Consider the following 19942-nt stretch of genomic DNA (forward strand, 5'->3'; position numbering starts at 1 on the left):
GACACCCAAATTGGGACAGTTTGGATTTGAGGTGGGGTGTTTTTTCTTTGCAAATGTAAACCACTACCTATAGATGAGATAAGACTGATTCCTGGTTATCTCAAGTGTATGTTTAATTGCTTCAAATTCCTTTGAGTGTCCTCAACACATCACATCTGTTACTTCCCCTTTTGCCACTTATTTTGTAGCTGCCATCTGCCTGCAGACTATGCAGTCTGATTTGGTCGTCTCCTGCGTTTTAAGAGGGGTCACCATCTTGTCTTGGCTGGGACACCAACTGGCCCTGAGATAATGTATCATGGAACTTTGGCTGTGAAGCAGGGCTGAATTTTGTGAGGGGTAATTATCAAAATGATTGAAAATAATCAAAGGGCAAAAGTGTCAAGTTTGTTGTGATGTATTAGACCTAAAGTCCAGCTTTGCCCTAAATTTTACCGTAGCATGGGGGTGTTTTACAAGGCAGGACCAATGAGAGGCTTTGCTCTTTTGACACTTCTCTTAAATCTGGCATTAAGTGATAAAACAGGAAAGACGACACCTTGCCTTCTCATTGGTCCTGTTGCTTCAGATGCCACCCAGTGTCTTTGCACAAACCCTATTTTAAAGGACGTGACAGTATTTTTAAATTTACCACTAAAAGAATATGGGTTACTCTGCATGTTTTACTATAGTTGTAAATATGTTTGGGATTTTTATATATATTTTTTCTTTCCATGCTCTCACAAACAGCTGTGTTTAATAAAATTTGTAATCTTCTGTACAAACAAGCATTCCTTTATTCCAAGCATGTCATATTCAGTTAGCTGAGATGGAGGGTAGGTTGACATAACTCTTCATTGGCGGCAACGGTTTAATCTTGCGTCCGGCCCAGCCTCCCTTCCTCTGCCACAGACCGCTTGACGGGCGGATACCGAGCCAGCGGTTGCGACCCGCTTTGCCGATGATCCTTTTGTTGTGGTCCACGTTGGACACGCGGCCCACCGTCACCATGCAGGTCTCCAGTACCTGCGTGTGTTGACATTGACTTCTTAGCAGATTACTTTTAGGGTTTGTCATCATGTTACACCACGGAGCTCACCTGAACCTGACGTTTTGACGGAAGCTGAACGATGGCTGTTCCGTTGACTTTACGGAGCAGAACACCACTTGTGCCTGATGAAGTCAATTAGATGTACGACAAAGTCACAAATTCAAGCCATCACATTCAATTGGGATGGCCACTTAATTAAAAGACGTTAAATAACTTAAAATATTCCCTTTATATTGAATTGATACTTTAATATTGTGAGGAAAATAAAGATTATTTCCATTGCAAAGCATTTACCTGCAGCTCGAATATACTGTGATCCTCTCCCAGGTTGTACCTCCAGATTGTTGACCAGGGTGCCGACCGGAAGTGCTCCCAGTGGGTAGGCATCGCCCTCATTTGCCGACACTGTAAAACAAGCAATTCCTCCTTGCAACAGAACTCTGAGTGTATGACTACTGTTAATGACTGCAATTCCTTTCCTACCTGCCATACGTGCAATGACAGGCGATGTTTTAATGATGTCTCCCGCTTGCATGTTCTCTGTCGCAATGATCCATCTTTTGCGGCTGCCTCCAGCCACGAGGGCGATGTCGGCTGACCTAGAGAGACCACAGCACACCGGATGAGGGCAGTCATCAACTAATTTGACACGTTAAAAAGCAGAGAGTGCTTACCTGCACGGGTCATATCGCACTTGGACAACCTTCTCATCAAAGGGATCCCGTCCTTTATCTTCCTCATATCGCAGACGTTGGAAGTCAATCATGCGGTACCTTTGTTTGTGGCCGCCGCCGATGCCATGTACGCTGATTTTACCTGAGGAGCACCAAAACAGGTGCTGATTACCATCAAAGTAAACTCTGAACAGGCCAGATAAAGACAAACAACCATTCATGGCCAATTTTTAATACCGGTGTGATCTCTTCCTCCAGTCTTTTTCATCCCTATCGGTCGAATTGTGTACTTCTCAGTCTGCTTCCACCGTGTTCTGTTCTGCTCCAGAGAGGCTGTGGTGAGGAATCCCCGGCATGGAGCTGCACTGGACGCAGGTAATAACACTGGCACACATGCCAAAGCACTCAAGTTGACCTGTGAACACAAGAAAACTGCACAATAGCTTCTTGCAATGTTGACATTTGTTCCTTGTAATACAAGATGCTGACCTGAGAGCATAGCAAGGCAGGCGGGGAGATGAAGAGGGAACTCAGAGCTCGACTCAAACAAGTCATCGCCATCACTCCTTTAAAAGCTGCATAGAATTCAAACTAGTACTGTACAACTACCTGGTGAGGTTATGAGACATATTTTATACGGTCTGATATTGCATTCATCATATACAAAGTTAATAACGTAAACGAAATCTGGTAATCAATGAAAAACAAACCTCTATCCGTTTCACTTCATTACAACTTTATCCCTGGTCGTCCTTCGTGGGTACGGCAAGTGCAAGCGACCGGGTCGCATGATGATGACGTATATCCGGACAACACTGAATGTTAATTCAATGTTGTTTTTTGTTGATCCCTCGGCATTTTAACAGTTTTTAAAATAGCTTGCAGAGCCCTTGTGTCATAACTTAATGTTAATAGAGTAACAACAAGCCCTTGATGGACTTTCTCCCGTGACAAAGATGTCATTTAGTTCTGTAACCTCACAGTATAATCATATACGCTTTCCACATATGTCATTGGAGGGGATTCCTTAACGTGACGCAATGCACGAGACAAAATGAAACTTTTGCATTCAGATGCTAAAGAATGTAATCTATCCGTTTTCTGAACTGATTATAATCCTCATTAGGGTCATACAGTGAAACCAAACGCTGAATAAATGTGGCCACTAGATAGCAGCATTAGACTGTTTTTCACCCCAGCGTTTACTGTGGAAGATATTTTTTAATTTAAATTGCGCATACAATGTTAGTTAATCCAAGGCGTGTTTTAAATTGAGCAAGATTTAGCCATATTTCACAACCACAATGAAAACCTTTAGTTAAAAATGTTACATTTTGCGAGACAAAGCGCAAAAACAAAACATTACGTCACGAGATTCACTTGCTCGCAAAGACTGATGGGAAAGCTGTGCGGTTTTGGAGACATTTTGCATTTAAAGGGGCTGGGCTAGCCGAAGGTTCTGGCTGTCGGTAAGGGTATCTTTGCGTTTTATCCATATTATAAGCAGCGCGATCTTCCGTGTAACCTCATATCAATATACCTTTCATTTTCACAAATGTCCGCTCATGCTAATGCCTTGAAAATGTAAACGCACTGAGTCCGCACCTAGAAAAAAACAGGGAGTGGTGATGCTAACAGGCTAGCTGAGTTAAATAGCCACTGACGACAGAGCTGAAGCAATATTTAAAGCTTTACTCTTAACATTAGTGAAAACATCTCCGTGGATGGACTAATACGTGGTCGAGGACGTTGTCCTTAATCTTGATCAATTACGTCATGATGGAGGACAACGTGGCATCTTCATAATGAACGTAATTGTTACAAATGATCTGCCTAATGCAGCGTTCAGTGGAATGCAATAGCTGTAACACAAGTTCAGGTAATAATGGTCAAGTAAATAAACCATTGAATGTTCTGCAACGTTCTTTGGTTGTAGTTTAGGAAATCCTGGTGTACTTAGCTTCAAAATATGATTCATGGTCATATAACACGTCCAAATGACATCACCAGATATTTTTATATTTGAGTTGGAGAAATGTACCAGCTCTTGCTATCAAGGTAAACAGCAACTTGCTGTCAATGTGACCTTTTGTTTACAGACCTAAATAGAAATGATTACAAGAAATGCATCATATTACACTTATCAGACAAATAAAAAGCTTGGTACAGTGGGTGCTTGTGGCAGATTCCTCGTTTTTTCTGATGGCCACACCCTCGTTGATGACTGTGTCTGCAATGTGGATGCTTGCCGGAAATGGCTGAATGATGGTATCCGGTGATGTAAAACGATGTAATCTGATCTGGACATGTGATGCTGACAAAGACATGTTGTTTACTGATGCACCTGCTTCATTTTGAGTTTGGTTTCCATTCCAACCCGCTTGTCAATATGACCAAAGTTTGCTTTACGTGAAGATTTTTCAGCAAGTGAGCCAGCTGAAGGGTGGTTGTACGTTATACTTGTTATGAGTATCATAACAAGCCATCATCAGCTTCCTTGGGTTATTGCATCTCATGAGCAAAGTACTGGATATGTCTGGAGGTTATGATTGTGGTTATGTTGTGACCTTTGGTCATTGACAAACATGAGTGAGTCAGCTTGTATGAAAAAACACATTCCTGCCCCCCATTTTAAAATGTAACTTTAATCAGGACTTGCCTAGTCAGATGTTTTTGGTGTTACTTTCGTGGTCTGTCAAGTGGTCTTGTGATTTAAAAAAGAAAAAACAACCTTACTTTCTTTTATGTGGCTTCACTCTGTATTGATGTTTTTCCGAAGGCAAAAACTTGCTACTCAGGTAGTATTTCTAGTATGTGGTCAAAACTGTGCATATAATTATGTAATTACTGTAGCGTTGCCGTATTTAATGCAGTTTCCATTTTGGTGCAGCATCCAAGTTGTCGTCTTGAATCTAAAATTGTCTTTAAGTTGAATAGTAAACATAGAAGACCTTTCTCCTGATTCAATTTTTACTCATTTTTTTTAATGATCCTTTAGAGCAGATCTGAAGTACTCCAGCTAGTGTAAAGGACTAATCCTGGAAGGCAGGTGTGCATCTTTTTGTGTCTTTAAACTTTGCCATGGAGCTTTTCCCGTTGTGGCTCGTCGTTACTGTCATTCCCTTGTGTGTGGCTGCAGAGGTGCACATCTCCATGGCTCCCTGCCCCCATCCAACCCGCTCCTTTGCGCTGCTCTGCTCTTCCAGCGTTGGGCGGGGCTACCTTAGCTGATGCCAATTGTTTGCGGTGAAGCAGCAGGAAGGTCAGCGTCATCCTACAGACGCAAGCATCCCCTTTCTCCCTGTAGTATACCTGCTCTCTCCCTTTCTCTCTCCCCCGCCCACAATGTCCTACATTTGCATGAAGGCACAGCGTCCTTTGTCGTTTCTCGAAGGGTCTCTGCGGCTGAGCGCTGTCTATTCTGTGCGTGCTGCTGTGTTACTGGAAGACAAGTGATTATTTTATGAATTATTCTTCATGCCAGACTTGTAAGGCTCCGATTTGCAACGTAAACAGGTTAGTGTCATAGCTGGAATAATCTTCAACTGCTCACCAATGGCTTCCCTTCCAAACAGTAAATTTGGAGGCTTGTTTTTAACTCAAGGTACTCTGAGAACCAACCATTGTTATTTCCATAGTTCTGTTCTTTTCTATCAGTGTTCATAATAACATATAACGTTCATACGGTTTACCCACTTTGGTTTGAGATTACGATTTAATTGCAAAGCCATCTGCCGGAGCGAGGAGCTCAAACATCTGTTGATGTGCAGTATGGTGACATGTGTTGCATGTTATTATGCTATAAAATGGGAGGCTGCCTGAATCTTGATACTTGGCACCGAGCAGAGATTGGAAAATATGTATGAGCTCCTGAAAGCACCGTCGTACATTTTACTCTTAAGAAGAAGCGACTTCATAGGCGAATTAAGAGTGTAGCCTTTTCTTTGTGCGTGCTTTTTGTTAAATGACAACATGTTAAAGATTAAACAAAAGCTATGACACTTTAGTACCTCTATAAAGACTTGGAAAAAAATTAACTTGATGTTTCTGGGGCACGCTGACTGTTTTATTGTATCAAAGCAGAGCTGTTGTCTCCGACTTTCACCAAAGTGTTTTTCGCCTCTGTGCGCAGATCTGTATCGACTATCTGAGGCCTTTTCATATACGGATTTTTCAACCACTCAAACATGGAGGAAATGTACTCCAATGAATTTAAATGCATAGCAAATGTTTGACAAGCTCTGGTCATTTGGATTCTCATCATGGTATCTCACTGAGACTGGACTACCAGGTCATACTTCGCCCAGGTCTGACTTGAACAAAATATAATGACCGAAGAAAAGAGGAGACTTTTCCAGTTGCACAGAAAGCGTCATGAATTCTTCAGAAGATTAGACTAAGCTGGTCCATGAACATGAGTAAAGAAAAAAAATCTTTAACTTTGGTGCCACTGCCAATGTCTAAAAACAGAGTTGAGCTGGATGTGAGATGCCAAACATCAGGGTAAAGTCATAATTAGTATAGTAGTAGTCACACACCCTTTTTGAGTGGTTGTACCAAGTTTGCCTTAGCCAGATTATTACTGCATTTCAAGGCAGTGAGGTTTCCACTGTGAAGGTTGCAGCTACTTGAGATGTTGGGTTATTTTCTTTTTTGTCATACTTTATGGAAGGGGCCTACGCTTTGATTCAAAATGGCAAAATGGAGAGTGGTCAAAACCTGGAGTGGCCAACTGGCATAATTCTCCCAGATGTTGGCTGACTTTTATCTCTCATTTTCATCCTCACTGATGCTCGAGCGTGTGAGCTCACTCACAGCTGCCTGGATTTCAAGCTGGAAGGGCAGGGCCCCTTTTTGTATACAGCGGACAACTGAAGTGGCTCAATGAGTCACTGGACTGAGAAAACAGCTTGGCTCACCATACAGTTATTTAGAAAACCGTCAAACGGCGACATTTTCTCAGCCAGGCCAAGACTTGGCTTAGCACAATAGGACATCAATAATATACACCCTAAAATTGCAAGGTCTTAGATTCTCCTGGCTCCTTTTGCATTGTCATCAGTTGTGTAATACCATCTTCCACTTTGTGTATCGTCTCCAGGTTTCCCTGAGCAACTGTAAAGATGTCCACAATGGTGTATGCCCGGGAAGAGAAGCTCGAAAAGCTCTCTCAAGAGGAGATCATATCCAACACCAAACTGGTGATTCAGGGTTTGGAAGCCCTCAAGAATGAGCACAACTCCATTCTCCACAGTCTCGTGGAGACTATCAAGTGCCTGAAAAAAGACGAAGAGGCCAACCTAGTGCATGAGAAGTCCAACCTGCTGCGCAAGTCAGTGGAGATGATTGAGCTGGGACTTGGTGAAGCACAGGTAACACCGGATCAATAACTAGCAATATTGATGATTGCATGTGTGTTGAACCATCGAATGATTCCACACTCTTTTCTTCCTGTTGCATCTTTTGGCTAGTTTAGTTCAAAGCCAACCTTCTTAATGTTCTTGCCATCCTAGGTCATGATGGCTCTGTCCAACCACCTGAATGCGGTGGAGTCAGAGAAGCAGAAGCTGCGCGCACAGGTGAGGAGGCTTTGCCAGGAGAACCAGTGGCTGCGGGATGAGCTAGCCAACACCCAACAGAAGCTGCAAAAGAGCGAGCAGAGCGTAGCTCAGCTCGAGGAAGAAAAGAAACATCTGGAGTTCATGAACCAGCTCAAGAAATATGATGAAGACGTCTCCCCCACCGTAAGTCAAGTCTCACAGTAACTTTACAGCTATTTTTATTCCAAATCAAGCCCTTACTTGATAATTATTCCAGATGTATGGTTTAAGAAGTTCACCATTGACCCATGACTGGGTCCAACTCATTTTCAAAGAGGGCCACCTTGTAGTTATGGTTAGCCTCAGGGATTGGGTCCAATGGCAAAACCGTATAAACGTGTCATCACTAGGGGTGTAAAAGTTCACCCAATGTATTATATAACTAGAATTGTCATTTTTGAGATGTCATTTCATATTTTGATTTCTTCTTAATCTCAGCAGGAGGAAAAGGACAGAGAAACACCAAAGGACTCACTGGATGATCTCTTCCCCAATGATGAAGAGGAGCATGGCCAAGGAAGTAAGACCTACGTCATTTAGCAAGGACAATAAAGTGTACTCTCTCCAGCTTGGATATTTGTTCCGATTAGATAGTTTTTTTTTTCCCCCCGGCCTCATGCTTGCATTGCATTTTTTTTTTTTGCCTACGCAGTGCAACATCAACACAACAGCGCAGCAGTGGCTGCAGCCCAGCAAGGCGGCTATGAGATCCCGGCTCGTTTGAGAACACTACACAACCTGGTGATCCAATACGCTTCCCAGGGCAGGTACGAGGTCGCTGTGCCCCTCTGCAAGCAAGCGTTGGAGGACCTGGAGAAAACCTCTGGACACGACCACCCCGATGTGGCTACTATGCTCAACATCTTGGCTTTAGTTTATAGGTTAGAAATGACTCAGTTTGACAATTTGACCTGTTGCCCATATTTCCTGTCGTTTGTTTGAATCGTGTCACTTCTTACTGTCAACTGTCTTTGTCTCCCAGGGATCAAAATAAATACAAAGAGGCTGCACATCTTCTCAACGATGCTCTGTCTATCCGGGAGAAGACCCTGGGGAAAGACCATCCTGCTGTAAGACTCCCATTGTCATGGCAACATCAATATAGACATGTTAATGTTCTATTGGTAACCGGTCACAATTGCTCAGAGACTCGGCAAGAATGTAATTGCTGTACCTTCTCTTTTATTTACTCCCACTGCCTCAGGATGTACAGATGTTTTGTCCTTCTACTCAAAAATGGGTTTCTGATAAGTTCAATTATCTATCTTGATGTCAAATACCCAAAATTGGAGCATCAACCAAGCTAAATCAGATGTTACAAAATGTTGGTTTAATCGTCAGACTTTAGAAATGCCTTTTTTGCGATTTGCTCCAAAAATGATTTTGGGAAAAAGAATGGCGTATTTCATTTGCTATCGTCTCTCTCTACATGCTGTGCAGGTTGCTGCAACATTGAACAACCTGGCCGTACTCTATGGAAAGAGGGGGAAGTACAAGGAGGCTGAGCCTCTATGCAAGAGGGCTCTGGAGATCAGAGAGAAGGTAAGTTACACAGCTCTGGCTTCTACAATACCTGACCTCAGAGCTAGAACAGTGAACAATTAGCTCATTGTAAGAATTTCCATTTTAACACCAGCATCTATAAAAGAAAGAATACTGTCATTGAGGGAAAGGAATTGTGGGAAAGCTTTAGTCACACCCACTGATTGCTGATCAAAGCGGCTCAGGCTCCCGGGGGTCAGCAACAGAAGGATAGATGCAAAGAGAAGTAATGAGATAGACTCATCAATATGTTGAAAAAAATTTGTATGGCTTCCATCAGGTCTTGGGGAAGGACCATCCAGATGTGGCCAAACAGCTGAACAACTTGGCTCTGCTGTGTCAGAATCAAGGCAAGTACGAAGAGGTGGAATACTACTACTGCCGTGCCCTGGAGATCTACGAGTGTAGGCTGGGCCCGGATGATCCCAACGTGGCCAAAACCAAGAATAATCTGGTGAGTAGATGTGCCACAAAGGCAGTCGTTGTGCAAAGCAGTAGCATCTCGTCAGATGACTTGCTTGTAGCTCCCTGAAGCTGCGAGATGGAAATAGTGATTTAAATGACTAAACATGAGTAACTGCACAGGTTGCTTCCTTCTCTCTTGAAGTCTTCTGGGTTTATAATTTAAGTAATCCCCCCGCCCGCCCCCTCTCTGTTCTCTAGGCGTCCTGCTTTCTCAAACAGGGAAAATACAAGGAAGCTGAGATTCTCTACAAAGAGATTCTGACTCGAGCCCATGAGAAGGAGTTTGGATCTGTTGATGGTAAGGACTTGCTCAACCTAGTTAATAACAAAGAATACTAACATTAAAAAAAAATGAAAAAGTAGAATAGGTTTACTTTTAATTGCCCTTCAGTTGTTTTATTTATTTTTTTGTCCTCCACTATTGTTTCATCTTTTACTTACTATTTATCTCACACTAGTGAGGAGTGCTGGACAGATGATTAAAAAGTGGACGGTGTTCTAAGCAGGCTGCCTGCCTTCACCATTTAAAGGACTCAGAGACTCAAAACAAAGGGCTTTTGGAGAAATAAAAAGTGTTGGTCTCAACTCTGGCAATTGCATTCTCTTTTAGTTATGACTGAGAAAGGTGATTTCATCCCTCCTGAGATTAGATGCGCTTTGAATAAGAAAGGAAAATGGCTTTTGTCGACTTTCCTTGGTAAATTTCTCTGACAGTTTTATCTTTCAAATATAACCTTCAATAAGATTTCTCAGAAGAAAAGTCCCGCACGTACAAAATCAGCCACAGTTTGTTTTCCATGTAGTCAATCACATTTAATGCAAACTGTACCGTATCTACATCCATATTTTAGATTATTTTTCTTTTCAAATTTAAATTTAATTTACTATTGCGCACAATGCAAATACAGAAACAGATTCAACCTTTATTCTTGAAGGGCAATATGCTATGCTCAGCAAGTTCAAAACATCATGAATACTTGATCACGGACTCAGCAAAGTGAATTCCACTGGTGTTGCACAATTGGTCGAACCTCTCCCGTGTGTGTGTCTGCAGCTGAAAACAAACCTATCTGGATGCACGCCGAGGAAAGAGAGGAGATGAGCAAGGTGAGGTTTTCCATGCGATCCTAGTTGTGACGTTTACAAGTAGTACACAGGAACAATGACACATTCGAAAACCATTAAAGCAACAAACAGGTCAGTTTAGTTCAGATTACACTTTCATCATGCAAAACCTTAGACTCAGTCATAGAACCCCTTTGGGCAAGTCATTATTATAGGTCAACAAAAACAAAATCCTGTTTGTCTGGTTTACACCACTCCCTCCCTTTCACAGTTGCCTTTTTCCTTTTACTTCCAGGGCAAGCACAGGGACAACACGCCCTATGGAGAGTATGGAGGCTGGTACAAGGCCTGCAAAGTCAACAGGTGGGATCCTCTTGCTGTTGTAAAGACACTTTGAATTATACAGCGTTAAGAAGTCACGAGAGAAGTAATTATGAGGGGAAATCAGAAAATAATCTTGAACTGCCGCAACTTGAAGACTAGAAATAACCCATTTTGAACCTGTTCGGCCCTACCTCAGCATTCTAGTTTGAAGTCAACAACAAAACAATTTTAATAAGTGTGGTGACATATCTTCAGATAAATGCTGATATCAAGGTTTGTACATTAAATATAGTTTACGTGATTATTTACTAATTCAGGTTTGGGTGCTGTGAGTATTTAATATCTAATTTAGGGAAGTCATGCTATGTGGATTTGTCCCGAGCAAGAACTTCAAGTAGTGCGCTATTGCACTATTCCTAGTGAGAGTGAATATCTCTCATGCCCCAGTTTTGTGGAATGCAGCGCTCCATTTCGCTTGTGTGATTTAATCTACCACACATACTAGCGCAGTTATCAGCTCCCCATCATCCTGGAAGCAATTGGGACATTTACAGTAATGTCATGAGCTGCATTATTCATGCTTTGCTGCCGAAATGGTTTCAAAAGGTTTCAAGAAATGTAGTTTGACTAAAGCTGATCAAAATTGTATGCTTGTTTCTTGTCTGCAGCCCCACCGTGAACACGACGCTGAGGAACCTGGGGGCTCTGTATCGCCGTCAGGGCAAGCTTGAAGCTGCCGATACCTTGGAGGAGTGTGCCGTTAGATCCCGCAAGCAGGTTCGCCACATTTCAGAAATTAGCACATAACATGTATGCGCACGAAACAGCCAAGCATTTCCTGTTTATTTCCCCAATTCTGAAATGTATTAGGAGAGTCAATCTCATTCTATTTTTTTTTCCTCTCTCTTTCAACATTGCTTTGGATCCAGAGCAACACAGTAAGTGATGGCCGCTCTAGAGCCTTCACCTTTCACCCTGAAACATCACTCCCATTTCACAGCCATAGAAAATATTTCTTCTTAACTAATCTTAACATTAAGCGTTGATTATTAATTACGTTTTTGGAATATGGATAAAACAAAGCCATCTCATAGGGTGGCCATTTTGCCACTCGATATTGACTGAAAAATAACTCAGGTTGCATAGGACATATTTTTGTAAAGAAAATATTTAACTTGTCTTCCTCTTTAAATATTCCCATACATCTACACACTTTCATCCTTTATCCTCTTGCTAATGTTTAACTTTGTGATTATGGTTTCTTTTCCTCTGTGTGTTCTTCCCATTAGGGTATTGACCCCATCCATCAGACACGCATGGTGGAGATCCTGAAGGACGCAGATGGTGACAGGCGAAGGAGCCGGGAGAGCCTGACCAGTGTCAAGTACGAGAGCGGCTCCGAAGCTGGCGAGGAAGTGAGTATGGGCGTGGAGTGGAACGGGGTGAGTACAAATCCACTTGAACTGAGTCTTACAAGCCGGTGGCCCTCATTGGAGGAACAGGACATCTTGATCATATTAAAGGGGGTGTCGACTGGTTTCAGAAGTTTTTGTTTTTTTATAAACATTTTACAATGTGATTTGTTAAACATTTTGCAATTGTCACCAATTAGTGACAATAATATATAACCCAAGTACCTTGTTTTGATCTGGACTCGATGTACTCTGTGAATGTTTTCTGTACTAGCTCCCTTTTGCCTTGTCCTTCCAATGAGAAGTTTCCATCAAAAAGTTCTTGTTGAACGAGAAAGCTGATTGAGTGTCTTGGCACGGCGACATGTCCTATTTGACAAGTGTCTCAATTCACATTTTTGTGTTGCTGTTCATTGCTTGCCGTGTTCTGCTGGCATGGCTTTTTTACAAGAGGAGTTAAAAAAAATGGCACAGGCTCATGCTGCAGCACCTTGGCATCATAGTTATTTACCCCGTAATTCACATACGAGTCACATTTAAAAAACAATTAAATCGAGAACTCTCATTAGCATGTTCCTAATGTGAACCACAAAATATGATGTTGACGTTTTCCAGTGCCCAATAGTGTGTGCACCTAATATGCAGGTTAGCTGCAGTTGTAATGCTTTCAAATTCGTGCCAGACATTGAGTGCAGCGATTTGTGCACTTAGAAAAACATCGCAACTGTAGACGCGTGTCCTAGTTAGCAGAAACCCCGTGGTGAATTTTACATGACTGTGCCAATAGATGCGTCTCGACTGAGCCTGTGCTTCTCACACACTGCAGTCCCGTGCTTTAAACATGCATGCAGCCATTTCTAGTCCAGTCAATGGACTTAACCCATAAACATGCGCCCTAATGCACTGTGTGCTCTCACAGAGGTGCCGTATTAACCTGATGTCTGTTTCTCACTTTACTGTACATAAAGGAAAAGGGTGGGGCTGTCTGGTAACGCTTGTGTGAGTGTGTGTCTCTCCATAGGTTTGAATGCAATTGCTATGCAGTAATGCTTCATAAAACGTAATGACATACAGATGGTTTCCTAAAATGTCATACAAATGACACACAAAAGCCATTATTTTTGTTTTTATTTTGTTTCTGAACACTCATTTGCCACAATTAGTGTGACTGCAGAACTCTTTTAATTTTCAAAGCGAGGTGTACAGCATCAGGCTCGTACAACCGAAATTGTGGAAATCTTTGTCGAGGCACAATCACTGATACGTTTACCTATTTTTGTCATACACCATTTCATGTTAGTCTCTGCTGAGGTCTAGGTGATGCCAACAAAACTGTGGATGTGTTGATTATGAATCTGTGTGTGTGTGTTTTCATAAAATGCGCAAATTGACTCCTGCTTTTTGCTTCCAGCTAAATGCTTGTCTGTTTGCATGCTGTCTTTTTTCATCCTTGGCTTTTCCCCACCCCTGTCTTCACTAACCCTGTTGGTTTCTATTGCCATGACAACCAATCAGCGTGAAATCAATCAAAATGATTTTCTACATTCAGTGGATTGTACTCTCCCTTAACGTCTCTATTCAAGGTCAGCTGGGTTGATATGTAGTTACTGCTTTTTGTGAACTGTTGTAGTGACAGGGAAAGTGGAGGATTAGGATCAAAATGTTACATAGGCCCGCTACAAAACGTCTCAAAATCCCATCTGGTCAATCAATGCTCACTCGATTTTAAGTGTATCCATTTGACTGCTGATGCTTGCTAATGGTCCATCCCTGCAGCGAACACGCACTGTGCCAAGTTCAGACCGTGCTGCCCAAAAAGGAACCAAAAACAGCTGAGTCACAGCAACTGCAGACACCAACTTGCTGCAATCAATGATCCTGCTTGTCCTCGTTTGGTTTCATCATTTTGTGTGGGTTTAAATTATGCAAAATAGGAGAAATTTCTACTGGTGGAGCTATGATTTTTTTTTTCCCCCTTGAGAGGCGGCGTCTGCAAAATAAAACTCCCCCTCAAGCTCCGCCAGTGGACATTACATTTGCTACCCCTCCTACCAAAATTGTCCAAATTCCAAGACATTAACTTGAGATGTTCTACTGTAAAGTCCTGAGAATATATTTTACTTTTAGATCAATGAATTGGAGTCAACAAATCTTGGTCTAGTTGTTGGAAATAGTGTATGGTAGGAGAAAGGTAGGAGAGATGTGAGGAAGGAGGACCAACCCAGAGCTGGTCATCTTACAACCTGTGCCCTTTTTGTCTCTTTCTCTTTTCTCTCTTATCAGGCCTAAGCCATCAAGATTATCCCTCCATCCCTCTCTCCCTCCCTCAACCAATAGCTAAAGGATATGTGTTGTCGCCTCTCTCCGTTGCCCTCGCCCCCCTTCTCCCCAGCAGAGAGAGCCCCTCTTCCCCTCCCTCAGCTGTCACATCAGTCCGCGGTCCGAACGAGAGCTACCGGGACGTTTGGTCTTCTCATCTTGGCCCCTCCTGGTTTTTCGTCTCTCTCTCTCTCTCTCTGGCACTATCCTTTCCTTCTGCTAACCTTATGTTGAAAATTTTCCCTCAGTGTGGTTGTGTGTTTGTGTGTGTGCGCGCGGCTGTGTGCGTAACCTCAGTCTCGCTCCCTTCATTTTCTCTCGCTCAATTCGCTTGTATGTATGTTGCACACAGTGTATTCTGAATAGACTGAATTCCTGTCTCTCAATTCGAAAACCATTATCACACTTATCACACTCATTTTCATTTAAAAGTTGCCAAGCGCTCTATTTAGCCGCATTATCTTTTTTTAAATATGCAGGGTTTTTTTTTGTGTTTAACGTTGTGAACTAATTTTGAGGTCAAACGTCGAAATTGTCGTGGTACTATATCATTTCACATTCATATCAAAACTTTCGCATCTGAGTTGACCAGAGAGAAAGGGAGTCTATTCTGTTACATAGATTTCAAAACAAAAGAGCTTTATTTTATTTTGTATGATTTGTTTACATTTTTGAGCACACTTTTCGTGGTTGAATATTAAGGCAGTCGTATTTAAATAAATCGCAGAATTGTCGGTATCCGATTCTGACATCAAGCTGTTGCCATGGTAATTCATTCTGCCGTTGCGATTCCCGTTTTCAGCGTCCTTGCTCTTTGCTCTCCTTTTCGGTGTGTTACATGCGCACGTCACACAAAAGGTTGCGCTTGCAAATGAGAAAACAAACGGCATGATTTTGTACTTTGTGTCAAGAAAGACCAATTCGAGATGAGATTCAAATGTCGCAGTCTCAAATATGCATTATTGCCTTTTCTTCGTGTAATTCAAGCAGAAGCCGTGAATCGCAGTAACGTTTAGTGAGTATATTTGTACAGTCACAGCGGTCACACACTTAAACATCGTCACCTCGGTGGAAACGTTAGTTTTTTTTCTCCACCTCAACATCCACAACAGCTAGTTCGAGTGTTTCACAAAGTGAATGTTACAATGACTTTTAACACCTTGAAAGTGTCGTCGTTGGCTGCTGTGCTCGTGCTGCATTCACTTTCTGGCTTCAGTCTTCAACTTGCCATGATTCGTCATTCCTTTCCATGAGTGCATCTATACCTCTAGTAGTTCTACCCTAAGCTTTCGAATTGACCATGTGCGACACATAATTATAATATCAATAATGTTGTGTTAGTGGAATGCCTATTTATTGAACTGTCTACTCTTGACATATAGCTAAAGTGTGACTTCATTTCTCCAATGTAGAAGAATATTACATTAAGTCTAGTAGCACTAGTAGTAGAACTGCGTCGTCGTATTTACCAATTTGCATTGTGAAGATGGTTGCATCAACACTTGTTGGTATCTCAAATAAAGTTTTTTCATTTGTGAACTTTCTCTTTTCCAGTGGAATATTTATATTAAAACTATTTTGGGGCTACCGAAGCTAACTATCATATTTCTTTTTTTTTTTTTTATTGTCTAATAGCACATTAACATTATTGAATGGTTTCACAACTATTTTACACGTTCAGAATTTCTTTTCCTGATCACACCATATTAGTGGATTCACTTCAGAGTTCTCATTCACACTATAAAGTTGTCATTCATAATTTAAGAATAATTAACCAGCTTTCTAACAACACTGCTATGTAGATGTGATTTGTTTATTTTACTAATTGTATTTAACTTTACAATAAAACAATTTACCAATTAGGCAGCGGGCGGTGCAATATTAACACAACAAATATGATGATATAAACGCGTCAGATTCAAAATTAAAGAACGTAAACTGCCCGTATGTGGCTCTACAATACAGTGCTGTTTTTATTTGTGAGTTTACTTTTCTCCATTAAAAAAGTACTTCTCTTATGTCTACACTGTTTCCCTTTGGAGTTGTTCTTCATTTTATTTTCATAATGGCCCTTTGATATTTTTTTGTACTATCAGCAGATTTGTTTCTTGTCAGGTCAAGTCAAGTCAAGTTTATTTGTATAGACCTAAATCACAAACAGTCTCAAAGGGCTGCACATAGACTAAAATTGACAATTATTCTCAAAGCATCCCCTGATCTTAAGCTCCCAAAAGGGCAAGGAAAAACTCTAAAAACCCCTGCCAGGGGAAAATGAGAAACTTTGAGAAGGGACCACAGATGGAAGGATCCCCCTTTCAGGATCACCAGAAAACCACTACTCCGTATAAATATAAAATACATGTTCGAAAAACTGGCACAAATAGAGCCAGCTTCAACGTTGACAATGTACAGCTCCCTCTGTTGGCGATGAAGCTTAATTCAACCAAATATTTATATCTCAATCCCACTTGCACTTGTTAAATATGTCCCGATAAATGGCTTATATTTATGTAGCCAGAAATGAATGATAAAATAATTCTCTGATGACTTGAGTGTGATTCAAGGTTGTGTTCAGGGTTCCGATCAGGTGGCTTGATGAGTGCATTTGTGCAGGACGGCAGCGGAACCCTCCAGCGCAGCGGCTCTCTGGGCAAACTCCGAGACGTCCTGCGTCGTAGCAGTGAGCTGCTAGTTAAGAAACTGCAGGGCAACGGACCGCCTGAACCTCGTAGCACCAAGTAAGAGCTGCAAAACAAAAAAAAGATTGAAGTCTCTCGTCTGCGTGCCATTAACTGCTTCTCTGCTTGCCAGCATGAAGCGAGCGGCTTCATTGAACTACCTGAACAAGACAAGTGATGAGGCGTTACAGGTGAGGCACAATGTGACTTTGAAGCACAGGTGTCAAACTCAAGGCCCGGGGGCCAGATACGGCCTGCCACATCATTTTATGTGGCCCGCGAAGACAAATTGTGCATCAAATTCGTGTCATTACTAGAATTGCAAATTGTCTTCACTCTTTTTTTTTTTTTTTAAATATTTGACCAGCTTTTATTCGTCTGATTAGAAAACGAGTTGTCAGTTTGTTTTGTAGCTTTTACTGTATATAACATGAGGTGCTCATACATTTATTTGGGTTGACAGTCATAATGGCCCCTCCGAAATAAACTATGACTACAATGCGGCCCGCGAAGAAAATTAGTTTGACACCCCTGCGTTAAAGGAAATGTTATTATTATTGCTGGAGATTTGTGAACAAACACCAACTCAATTTTCTATTATGTCCTTAACAATCACATCTCAGTCTCAGCCTCGGGGAAGCAATAATTTGCGAGTGAGCCGAGGCCTGAGCTCCAGCACCATGAATCTGTACTCCGGAAACTGATCTAGACTTCCAAGCCGATCCTCCAGATCTGGCATCACCAGACCCAAAGATGTTTCTTCCTGATTCTCGCATCCAAAGACCCTTTCACTTGTTTGAGTGCACTGGGATTCTTTTGTAATTGTGCCTGCTTTCCTTTGTCATAGTACAACCTTGCCACCATTTTGATTCTTTTTCATCATTGTGCACTATGAGTGGTTTTTAGCACCATGACATCAAGCTCCATATTCTGTGCCAGTCTTTTTTTTTTTTTTTTTTAAACCATGCTGAGTGTTTTTTTCTGCACAGATGCTGTACTAATTATGTATTTGATTTTAGTCTTGATGAAGAAATGAGCTGTGTAGAGGTTTTTGAAATGATGTCTTGTAAATTTGACATGATTGTTAAAACTACACTTGTCTATAATATTTGCCTGTTGAGATGCGCTATTGGGTTAAAGCTTTGGGACATGGAGAGAATGAATACCTCGCTGTCGTCACGTGACTCACGGACCAATGTACATTTGGAAGTCAAATAGGTTGCTACTTTCACGTCTAAGTTTTGAGTTCACAACACTAACCAGACAACTCATCAGTAATGAGAAACACCCATATTAACACCTCTTTGTTTTAAAAGTGTTTAACAGTAAAATGTCTATAATGATGGAAATTGGGGCACTGATTGTGCCCCTTTTTCTGGTGCCATGTCATGCGAGGTTAAGTAGGGGTGAACAACTCTGACTTGAAATTGTTTACACTGATGAGAAAAATAATGCTTGTTAAGATTGCTACAATGTGATTGTCATTGATTTGCACAATGTCTTCTGTCTTCTAAACGAAGCTCCTCAAAAGAACTGGAATACTGGCTAATTATTATTTTATTTGGGCACACTGGAATAGAACAGTGATTAATAGAACAGTGATTCTGTTGTCAGTAGGCAAGTTGCTTCCAAGATGTTCAAATCTTGACTTGATTCAGAATTAAAATTCACATTCATCTCACCATGTTTTGTCATGTCTTTAAAATTTTAAGTGATTAAAAAAAATGCTGCACATTTCTCTTCAAATGGCAGTTTTTGTGTCATGAACAAAGAGAGCCAATATACCCAAAAAATATAGAAAATATTAGATATGGTTGTGCACACTTGTGTAGCCATTTTACCTCTATTGTCTATTTTTGTAGATTATTAATATAAAACGATTCATGTTGATCTTTTTTATATAGCACATAAACCTTTTGATAGCATTAAGCTAACATGAATATAGAGGTGTGCAAACTTTCCATATCTAGTGTATTTGCATTTCAGGCGCAAATATTGACATTTAAAAACGATTTGGCAGCACAGTGGTGAGTGGTAATAACATCAGCCTCACAGTCATGAGTTTCTGGGTTTGAATCTTTCCACATTGAACGCTCATGCATGCAAGTTTGTTCTACCAGCAGGTGGCAATGTTGTTTCGGTTTTTCATTAGGACCTGTACCGGAAGTTGTAACAAGAAAAAAAGTAAATAAAACACAACCGCGTATCTATTTTGAAAATACAATTACTATTTTGACAATGTACTTGACAATGAGTTGAAAGGGAACCAAAATCGTTAAACTGTTTTACACACCGTCGTTGTATTAAAATAAAATGTAACCTTTTTTTTAAGTACTATAATAATTTAATTTTGTTGTGACAAAATGACCAATTTGGAGTCAAACATTATTCATTAACTTTGGTTTATTCAAGTTTTAGACATAAGGTTAAAAATAAGTTTATTTTGAAAATCTAAACGGAATAGGGAATTTATCACCATTGTAACTTGGCACACTTGTACAAACATTCACAAGGCAAGTGGGAGGAAACCAACTTGGAAACACCGCGGACGGAGCGAAACAAAGTCCCACTCGGTGAAGACTCGAGCGGCTCCGTGGTCGGCATCTCAGGACCGGGTAGAAGGGAACAGCACAGTCCGCTTTGTAATATAAAAAACACGATTTTACAGGTGCTCTGCATTGCTAGAAGTTTTCAGGTTTGTTTGAGAAACTTTCGGCGCGTCTTCTATCGAGTGCGCTCCTGTCCGATTTTGGAAACGAGTGACCCGTCTCCACATGCCTTCTTCTAGCCGCTAGTCAACTTCATCGACCAGGTGAGCTTCAAGTCCGGATCA

General features: G+C 41.3%; 3 protein-coding genes across 15 annotated transcripts in view; 2 read left to right on the forward strand and 1 right to left on the reverse strand.

Moving 5' to 3' along the window:
* Positions 1 to 753: 753 nt before the first annotated feature.
* On the reverse strand, positions 754 to 3383 carry mrpl2 (mitochondrial ribosomal protein L2). 4 transcript variants are annotated; one of them, XM_088384033.1, is made up of 9 exons: positions 3245 to 3383; positions 2415 to 2519; positions 2194 to 2279; positions 1942 to 2119; positions 1705 to 1846; positions 1514 to 1629; positions 1325 to 1435; positions 1079 to 1152; positions 754 to 1005 (listed from the first exon to the last, which is right to left on the reverse strand). In XM_088384033.1, the coding sequence occupies exons 3-9, from the start codon at positions 2263 to 2265 to the stop codon at positions 796 to 798; spliced, it is 903 nt and encodes a 300-aa protein (XP_088240159.1). In that variant the 5' UTR covers positions 2266 to 2279; positions 2415 to 2519; positions 3245 to 3383; the 3' UTR covers positions 754 to 795. The 4 variants fall into 4 exon arrangements, with proteins under 4 accessions (XP_088240159.1, XP_088240157.1, XP_088240160.1 ...); XM_088384031.1 differs by lacking the exon at positions 2415 to 2519 and having other exon boundaries at positions 3245 to 3360; XM_088384034.1 differs by lacking the exon at positions 3245 to 3383 and having other exon boundaries at positions 2415 to 3238.
* On the forward strand, positions 3042 to 18790 carry klc1b (kinesin light chain 1b). Of its 8 annotated transcripts, none has more exons than XM_088384023.1 (16): positions 3042 to 3173; positions 6806 to 7076; positions 7218 to 7448; positions 7743 to 7824; positions 7957 to 8185; positions 8287 to 8374; positions 8745 to 8846; positions 9127 to 9300; positions 9510 to 9609; positions 10366 to 10418; positions 10672 to 10739; positions 11369 to 11477; positions 11990 to 12142; positions 17045 to 17169; positions 17243 to 17300; positions 17733 to 18790. In XM_088384023.1, exons 2-16 carry the CDS (start codon positions 6828 to 6830, stop codon positions 17811 to 17813), a joined length of 1902 nt encoding a protein of 633 aa, XP_088240149.1. In that variant the 5' UTR covers positions 3042 to 3173; positions 6806 to 6827; the 3' UTR covers positions 17814 to 18790. The 8 variants fall into 8 exon arrangements, with proteins under 8 accessions (XP_088240149.1, XP_088240154.1, XP_088240155.1 ...); XM_088384028.1 differs by having other exon boundaries at positions 11990 to 12115; XM_088384026.1 differs by lacking the exon at positions 3042 to 3173 and adding an exon at positions 3427 to 3583.
* An 823-nt stretch (positions 18791 to 19613) lies between these two features.
* The window catches only part of ptk7b (protein tyrosine kinase 7b), a 48938-nt gene continuing 48609 nt past the window's right edge, over positions 19614 to 19942 (forward strand). Inside the window, exons 1-2 of one of the 3 annotated variants that reach the window (XM_088385902.1) lie at positions 19614 to 19804; positions 19898 to 19921. The gene's annotated coding sequence lies outside the window, so the exon portion shown is untranslated. Of the gene's footprint in view, positions 19922 to 19942 lie in introns of all 3 variants that reach the window. The other 2 variants (XM_088385901.1, XM_088385900.1) reach the window with 2 other exon arrangements.

Source organism: Syngnathus floridae, chromosome 9 (genome assembly GCF_059516105.1).
Source record: "Syngnathus floridae isolate MCC-2025c chromosome 9, RoL_Sflo_1.0, whole genome shotgun sequence".
In the NCBI taxonomy this organism is placed as follows: domain Eukaryota; kingdom Metazoa; phylum Chordata; class Actinopteri; order Syngnathiformes; family Syngnathidae; genus Syngnathus; species Syngnathus floridae.

Bases quoted from the DNA above. Each gene is read 5' to 3' on its own strand.
- mrpl2 (XM_088384031.1), bottom strand. The intron at 1,630-1,704 runs GTAAGCACTCTC...TGGTCTCTCTAG, and splicing joins GTGCGATATGACCCGTGCAG to GTCAGCCGACATCGCCCTCG. The intron at 1,153-1,324 runs GTAAATGCTTTG...TGACTTCATCAG, and splicing joins ACAGTATATTCGAGCTGCAG to GCACAAGTGGTGTTCTGCTC.
- klc1b (XM_088384023.1), top strand. From the start codon at position 6,828: ATGTCCACAATGGTGTATGCCCGGGAAGAGAAGCTCGAAAAGCTCTCT. The intron at 9,301-9,509 runs GTGAGTAGATGT...TCTGTTCTCTAG, and splicing joins CCAAAACCAAGAATAATCTG to GCGTCCTGCTTTCTCAAACA. The intron at 10,740-11,368 runs GTGGGATCCTCT...TCTTGTCTGCAG, and splicing joins AAGGCCTGCAAAGTCAACAG to CCCCACCGTGAACACGACGC.